At 35.5% G+C, this 8,866-nt stretch overlaps 1 protein-coding gene across 1 annotated transcript in view; it reads right to left on the bottom strand.

The window, feature by feature from the left end:
* Positions 1-4,865: 4,865 nt before the first annotated feature.
* MTMR8 (myotubularin related protein 8) overlaps positions 4,866-8,866 on the bottom strand; it is a gene marked incomplete at its 5' end in the record, with an annotated part of 34,281 nt that continues 30,280 nt past the window's right edge. Inside the window, 2 exons of the mRNA XM_017864149.1 lie at positions 4,866-5,234; positions 7,877-8,077. Of these exons, the coding sequence (XP_017719638.1) occupies positions 5,102-5,234; positions 7,877-8,077 (334 nt within the window). The remainder of the gene's footprint in view (positions 5,235-7,876; positions 8,078-8,866) is intronic.

The raw sequence follows: 8,866 nt of genomic DNA, 5'->3' as shown, positions 1-8,866 counted from the left end.
TCTGAACATACCATTAGTGAGTAATGAAATCGAAACAGTAATAAAATCTCCCATCAAAGAAAAGCCCAGGACTTGATGGCTTCACTGCTGAATTCTATCAAACATTTAAAGAACAAATACCAATTTTCCTCAAACTAGTTGACACAATTGAAGAGGAGACAATATTTCTAAACTCATTTTATAAGGACAGCATTACCCTGATAGCAAAGCCTGGCAAGGACACAATTGAAAAGAATATCCCTGATGAACACAAATGCAAAAATCATCAACAAAATACTATCAAACAGAATTCAACAGCACATTAAAAAGATTGTTCACTATGATCAAGTGTAACTCATCCCAGGGATGCAAGAATGGCTCAACATATGCCAATCAATAAATGTGACACAGAACACTAAATGGAATGAAGGACAAAAACCGTATGATCATTTCAATAGATGAAGAAAAGGCATTTGACAAAATTCAATATCGCTTCATGATGAAAACAACACATTATGTATAGAAAGTATGTCCCTCACTACAAATAAAAGTCATATATGACAAACCCACAGCTAACACCATATTGAACAGGGAAAAGTTGGAAGTTTTTCCTTAAGATCAGGAACAAGACAACAATGCCTACTTTTACCACCTCTGTTCTACTTAGTATTTGAATTCCTAGCCACAGCAATTAGGCAAGAAAAAGAAATGAAAGTTATTCAAATTGGAAAGGCAGTTAAACTATCCCTGGTTGCAGATGACATGAGTGTATACAGTTGACCCTCAAACAATACCAGTGTTAGAATTGTCAGACCCTTGCACACTGGAAAATCAATGTATAAGCTCTCACTTACCAATAAACTTAACTACTGGTAGCCCACTTTTGACCAGAAGCCTGATCAATAACATAAATCATTGATTAACACCTATTTTGTATGTTATATGTATTATATAGTGTATTCTTATAAGTTAAGCTAAAGAAAAAAATATTATTAAGAAAATCATAAGAAAGAGAAAATATATCTACTATTAAGTGAATGTAGATCATCATAAACATCTACATCTTTGTCATCTTTGTGTTGAGTAGGAGGAGGAAGAGGAAAAAGAAGGGTTGGTCTTGTTGACTCAGTGGTTGCAGAGGTAGAAGAAAATCCACATGTAAATGGACTCACACATTTCAAATCCGTGTTGTTTAAGGGTTCACCGTATACAGAAAACCCAAAAGACTCCACCAAAAAACTGCTAGAGCTAATAAACAAATTCAGTAAAGTTGCAAGATACAAAATCAGCAGTATTTTATACATCAATAGTAAACTATCTGAAAAGAAATCATGAAAACAATCCCACTTACCATAGTTACAAAAAACATATACCTAGGAATAATTTTAACAGAGGAGGTGAAAGATCTTCACACTGAAAACTATAAAACATTGATGGAGAAAATTGAAGAGGACACAAATAAACAGAAGGATATCTCATCTTCATGGACTGGAAGAATTAATATTGTTAAAGTGTCTACACTATCCAAAGTGATCTACAGATTCAATGTAATCCCTAATGAGAATATCAATGGCATTCTTCACAGAAATAGAAAAAAGAATTCTAAAATTCATATGGAACCACAAAAGATCCCGAATAGCTGATGCAAACTTGTGGGAAAAAAAAAAAGAAAGAAAGAAAGCTGAAGATATCGCACTATCTGATTTCAAAATGTACTACAAAGCTATAGCAAGCAAAATAGCATGGTACTGATCTAAAAACAGACACACAGACCAATGGAATAGAGACCCTAGAAAAACAAATGCATATACAGGCAAAGGTGTGAAGAACAAACATTGGGGAAAGTATAGTCTTCAGTAAATCGTGCTGAAAAAAAAAAAGGATACCCATATGCAGAAGAAAGGAACTAGGTACATATCTCTCATCACATACAAATATCAACTCAAAATGGATTAAAAACTTAAATGAAAGACTGAAAGCTATGAAACTACTAGAAGAAAACATAGGGAAAACACTTCATAATATTGGACTAGGCAACGATTTTTTGGCTATGACTCTAAAAGCACAGGTAACAAAAGCAAAAGTAGACAAATGGGATTACATCAAACTAAAAAGCTTCTGCTGCACAGTAAAGGAAACAATCAACAAAGTGAAGAGACAACCCACAGAATGGAAGAAAATATTTGCAAACTATCCTTCTAAAAAGGATTAATAAACAGAATATATAAGAAACTCAACTAAATAGCAAAGCAAACAATCTGATTTTAGAATGGGCAAAAGATCTGAATAGACACTTTTCAAAAGAAGACATACAAATGGCCAATAGGTATATGAAAAAAATGCAACATCACCAATCATTATGAAAATGCAAATCAAAACCACAATGAGATATCATTCCACCAAGTTTGAATGGCTATTCACAAAAAGACAAAACATATCAAGTGCTGACAAGGATGTGGAAAAAAGGGAACGCTCACATACTATCAGTGGAAATATAAATTCATACATTCATTATGAAAAACAGTATGGACTTCCTAAAAATATAAAAATAGAACTGCCCTATGATCTATCTGGCAATCCCATTACTGGGTATATAGCCAAAGAAAATGAAGTCATTGTGTCGAAGAGGTATGTGCACTCCCATGTTTATTGCAGCACTATTCACAATAGCCAAGATATGAAATCAACCTAAATGTTCATAAACGGATGGACTGAGAAGGAGAATGTGATATATACACATGAGGAAATATTATTTTAGCAATATAAAATAAAGAAGAGCTGTCATTCACAGCAACACAGATGAGCTTAGAGAAATTATGTTAAGCGAAATAAGCCGGGCACACAAAGGCAAATACATAATTACTCTATACCCCATATGTAGTACAATTATTGTGTCAGTTAAAATTTAAAATATAATAATAGCAAAAAAAAATACAATGAGCACTCAGATGGAAACAGAAGAAAACATCCAAAACATGAAAAGGAAATTTGTGAAAACCTACAGCTAACATCAATACTCAATAGTGAAAGACTGAAAGCTTTCCCCTAAAATCAGGAACAGGACACAGGTGCCTCTTTTCACTACTTTTACCCAACACTGTACTGGAAGTTCTAGTCAGAGCAATTAGGCAAGGAAATAAAAGACATCCAAATTGCAACTGAATAAATAAAACTCTCTATTCAGAGATGACATGATCTTACATTTACAAAATCCTAAAGAATCCACAAAACGAGCTATTAGAGCTAATAAATATATTAATGTCTGCTTTGCACTCTTTGTGAGTGCTTCAGCCTGCAGAAGTTTTGGAAAATATAGCAAACATTACCAGCACTCTCCTGGTTTCCTTTATATTTCTTTTCTTTATTGGGTAAGGGACAGAAAAGTAGAAGATACAGAGGAAGAGTAAATGAATCAAACAAATGTTATCTTGACTGGCCGTATTCCTACAAATCAACTATAATTTCCTATCTATTTCCCTAAGCAGGTAACAGCAAAGCCCTGAAAACCAAAAGGAATTGGGCTCTTGTTTTCAGAAGCAGCAAGGTATGGGTGATATGAGGACAGAGTATCCTACTCCATAGCCAGGCTTGTACAGATGGTGGCAGCTATCCAAGGAGAAGCAAGGAAGCTGAAACCCTGGGACCTGCTACAAGAAAGGAGGGAAAACTTAAGAACTTACTGAATGTTGTAGGGTACAGTACTAGGATTGAGTACCCCATACATAGTGAAGCCTTTATAGAGAGGGTTCCTGAAGTCTGGTTTCCTCTGAACCAAGAAAGGCCACACAGAATGTGTTTTCTCATGGACTCTGTTAGAAAAGAAAACAAGCCAAAAAAATTAAAAGCAGTAAGCAAGTAATCTCAATAGTCCTGTTGAACTGATAAGCAGCAAATTTTACTAACAAGTAACCCAACTCAAGAAAGGAGGACAGGATATGACAGAAGAAAATAAGTAGATAAAAGTGTTGATGGAATAACAAATTATCTGGGCTTCAATTTATCCATCTTTAAAATAAATGAGAGGTTAGAAAGAGTTCCATATTGGAGAACAGGAGATTCTAAGTCCAGTCTCTGTGCGGAACAGCTGTGTGATCTTAAGAAAATCCCGAGTTTTTTCTGGGCCTATTTCCTCACTGTTAAATGTGACCTCTAAATTATCTTCCAAATCAAGGATTTTATGAACTTCTCTGGTTTTAAAATTCTGGAATTGTTTTAAAAGTCTGGTAAGTTAAGAGATAGGTTCTACGGGGTGAATTTCTGGCTCTTCTATTTTTCATTTTGCTTAAAGCCAGCTTCTCCNTTACTCTATACCCCATATGTAGTACAATTATTGTGTCAGTTAAAATTTAAAATATAATAATAGCAAAAAAAAATACAATGAGCACTCAGATGGAAACAGAAGAAAACATCCAAAACATGAAAAAGGAAATTTGTGAAAAACCTACAGCTAACATCAATACTCAATAGTGAAAGACTGAAAGCTTTCCCCCTAAAATCAGGAACAGGACACAGGTGCCTCTTTTCACTACTTTTACCCAACACTGTACTGGAAGTTCTAGTCAGAGCAATTAGGCAAGGAAATAAAAGACATCCAAATTGCAACTGAATAAATAAAACTCTCTATTCAGAGATGACATGATCTTACATTTACAAAATCCTAAAGAATCCACAAAACGAGCTATTAGAGCTAATAAATATATTAATGTCTGCTTTGCACTCTTTGTGAGTGCTTCAGCCTGCAGAAGTTTTGGAAAAATATAGCAAACATTACCAGCACTCTCCTGGTTTCCTTTATATTTCTTTTCTTTATTGGGTAAGGGACAGAAAAGTAGAAGATACAGAGGAAGAGTAAATGAATCAAACAAATGTTATCTTGACTGGCCGTATTCCTACAAATCAACTATAATTTCCTATCTATTTCCCTAAGCAGGTAACAGCAAAGCCCTGAAAACCAAAAGGAATTGGGCTCTTGTTTTCAGAAGCAGCAAGGTATGGGTGATATGAGGACAGAGTATCCTACTCCATAGCCAGGCTTGTACAGATGGTGGCAGCTATCCAAGGAGAAGCAAGGAAGCTGAAACCCTGGGACCTGCTACAAGAAAGGAGGGAAAAACTTAAGAACTTACTGAATGTTGTAGGGTACAGTACTAGGATTGAGTACCCCATACATAGTGAAGCCTTTATAGAGAGGGTTCCTGAAGTCTGGTTTCCTCTGAACCAAGAAAGGCCACACAGAATGTGTTTTCTCATGGACTCTGTTAGAAAAGAAAAACAAGCCAAAAAAATTAAAAGCAGTAAGCAAGTAATCTCAATAGTCCTGTTGAACTGATAAGCAGCAAATTTTACTAACAAGTAACCCAACTCAAGAAAGGAGGACAGGATATGACAGAAGAAAAATAAGTAGATAAAAAGTGTTGATGGAATAACAAATTATCTGGGCTTCAATTTATCCATCTTTAAAATAAATGAGAGGTTAGAAAGAGTTCCATATTGGAGAACAGGAGATTCTAAGTCCAGTCTCTGTGCGGAACAGCTGTGTGATCTTAAGAAAAATCCCGAGTTTTTTCTGGGCCTATTTCCTCACTGTTAAATGTGACCTCTAAATTATCTTCCAAATCAAGGATTTTATGAACTTCTCTGGTTTTAAAAATTCTGGAATTGTTTTTAAAAGTCTGGTAAGTTAAGAGATAGGTTCTACGGGGTGAATTTCTGGCTCTTCTATTTTTCATTTTACTTAAAGCCAGCTTCTCCTCCCTTCAGAAGGTTTAAGATAGTGAAAGACAATTGGAAATTTATACTGGAAAATGTTCATGAGTTATCCCAGATGGGCAACTAAAGACTATGGCATTTATATTACAGAACTGATTCTTATACTTTAGTTGAGACCATGGGGAGCCTGCTTAACCAGTAAGCAAGTCCCCTAGTTAACACCTCAAAATACATGAGATCCACTGGTTCCCAAAGAGAGCTGCTGTATAACATTCATGAGAAGGTCATTTGTACACACACCATGTCAAAGTAAGCTAAAAGGAGAAATGAAGAGTGATATAAGCAGTAAGACCTAAAATTGTGGTCTTGTAACTTTTACAATTGTCAGAGCATTCCAGTGAGGCCAAAGGCTCTGTATATCCATCTTTCTCATTTGCTGTTGGTTTATAACAGAAAAAAAATATTGCGTTGGTAAAGTAACTAATTTGTTGAGTATTTACTATGTGTTCAAACACTGTTCCAAACTCTTTACCTAAAATACCTCCTTAAATTTTCCCAATAAAACCTTTTGAGATATTTTAGCCCAAAATTACTGAGAAAATGAGACTAAATATTATTTTGCTCAAGGTCACATAGCTAGAAGGTAACAGAGCCAAAGTTTGAACCCAAGTCTGCCTGATTCTAAAGCCCATGCTTTTCCGTTCATGAATGTATGACACTTCTGCTTATTTTAAGTAATCACTATTTTAAAATATGTTAAAATGTTCAACTGTTATGTTTTTAAATGGATATCCAGATTTGTGTGAAAATACCACATATATTGACTTGATTTTAAGAGAAGGAAAAAGATTATGGAAAAGATTCTCGGTTTTAATGCATAGGTAAACAAAGACAGAATGAATATCTTAAAAGAATTTGGGGAGAAAGTGACAAAGGTCTAGTTGTAAAGAGAGAGAGAGAAACATGCATGGCATCAAGAGAGAAACTACCAAATAAATACAAATGTTGAAACAGAAAGACTTGTCATTGTTCTCTATGTTGACAGGAAAACCAAATCACAGAGAAGTAATGTCATCCTGGCTATGCTATAAAGGGCCCTGTGGGTTGGGCTAACTACTAACTCAGCCAACAGCTGTGAAATAGGAGTGAGTTGTGAAACAGCTACTTTTCTATTTCTTTTTCTCTGTCTCTAAAATAATGAAGATACTGTTCATAGGAGCTCTATCTCATCAATTTCAAAAAGTACTTATGTCTCATATATTGCCAAGATGTTAGTTTAAGAGAGGGGTGCAAACTCAACTGCCTACTAGAACTAGGCAGATAACATTAGAAATGGGCTAAGAATAAACTATAGAGAATGGTAAGAACTGCAGTCAACAAGAGTGAGTTTGCCTCATCCAAATGGAACAGCTACTATTCACCTCTAGCTGATTATTATCATGAGAAAATACAGTCTAGTGTTGTCAAAGCTCCTGATTTTTCAGAATATTTATAAAAAACATTCTAAAATAACTGGATTTTAATGTGAAATCTACTGATATTTAAATGTTAGCAACTAGGCATAAGAATGACACAATGGACTTCGGGAACTCAGGGGGAAAGGGTAGGAAGCGGGTGAGGGATAAAAGACTACAAATTGGGTTCAGTGTATACTGCTCAGGAGATGGGTGAACCAAAGTCTCACAAGTCACCCCTAAAGAACTTATTCATGTAACCAAATACCACCTGTTCCCCAAAAACCTACGGAAATAAACAAAAATGTTGGCAACTAATTAGGAGTTTTAAAAAATACTCCACATACTAAACAAACCATGCCTGTTGGGTTCAGCCTACGAGCTGCTAGTTTGTGATCTCTGATATGAGTGAGAAAGGACTGTAGATAATGACTACTTGTACCTGCACAGCAATTAATTATTTGCAAAGGCCTTGTACATCCATTATTTTATTGGATCCTCATGATTGCTCTAAAAAGTAGGCATTATTATCCCTATTTTACAGATGAGAAATCTCAGGGTTCTGAGAGATCTCTGTGCAAACACTGAGTGCTTTATGCTTCAAAAGTTCTTTTTATTATTGTTATCTCCTCCCCTTTTCTTGACTGCTATGTCAAATTCAGGGTGGTAGGTACATTCTTTTTGCACTGACCCTCTTTCTCCCTGTTCAGTGTCTTCTCACAAAGTAAATTCACCTTAGATCTTCCCGATCCTTCTGGCAGTTACCAAGGAAGTTTCCAAACTGGCAGGAGAAAACATGGTCATGAATCTCTAGCAGGAAGTTTTCATTAAACTCAAAGGCACAGGGAAACTGTTCCATTAATTGCCAGATACAGTCTAGGAACTGGGTGAAGATAGGGGACACTTCTTTAGAGTCCCCATCGAGGTGGCCACACCTGAGAGATGCAAATAAAGGTAAAGGAAGACACTAGTTAGCATTAAGGATTACACTGTTGGGAATAGGCTGTAAGAGGGTCATCTTTTGTCTCTGTTGGCAGTGGCAACGAAACACCTCATACCAAAATGCCAGCCAGAATTTCAAAGCTAGTTAATCCCAGCAGACTTCTTAGCTGCTGGTGTCCTTCACTGTCATCCATACTCTAAACCCTTTGGTCATCTAGTCTATTTTTTTATACACCCTCTTTCCAATAGAACTTTCTGCAATGATGGAAAATTTATACAGTTGTGTTGTCCAATATAGCAGCCACTAACTGTTAAGCACTTGAAATGTGGATACTGTGACTGAGGAACTGAATTTTTAATTGTATTTAATTTTAATTAATTTAATTTAAATAGCTACATTTAGTTCTATGTGAGCAATGACCACATCTATATTGTTTACTGCATAGTGTCTGGCACAAAATTGGTATTTAAGAAACATTTATTAAAGTACATGAATGAAACCTCATCCCAGAACTGTTTAATGTTTTCTCCCATCTTCTGGTGAGTTCTACTTCCTGAATACTCTTGTATCTATCCCATTGCTTCTGTCTTTTTTCAGGCCCTCATCAATTCTGGTAGCCTACTAATTCAGCCCCTTGCCACCAATTTCAATCTTCTACATGCTGTCAGAGGGATATTTGTAAAATATAGATCTAAACATCATTTCACTGCCTTGTCCAAAGTCCTCCAATATAGCTTTACTATGTATACAAAACACTCAAATGTTTTAGCTTTTTAATTAA

The sequence above is a fragment of the Rhinopithecus bieti genome, unplaced genomic scaffold (assembly GCF_001698545.2).
Source record: "Rhinopithecus bieti isolate Rb0 unplaced genomic scaffold, ASM169854v2 scaffold_75879, whole genome shotgun sequence".
NCBI classification, from domain to species: domain Eukaryota; kingdom Metazoa; phylum Chordata; class Mammalia; order Primates; family Cercopithecidae; genus Rhinopithecus; species Rhinopithecus bieti.
Note: the sequence above shows the minus strand (reverse complement) of the source record. Positions and strands in the feature narration are given on the sequence as shown.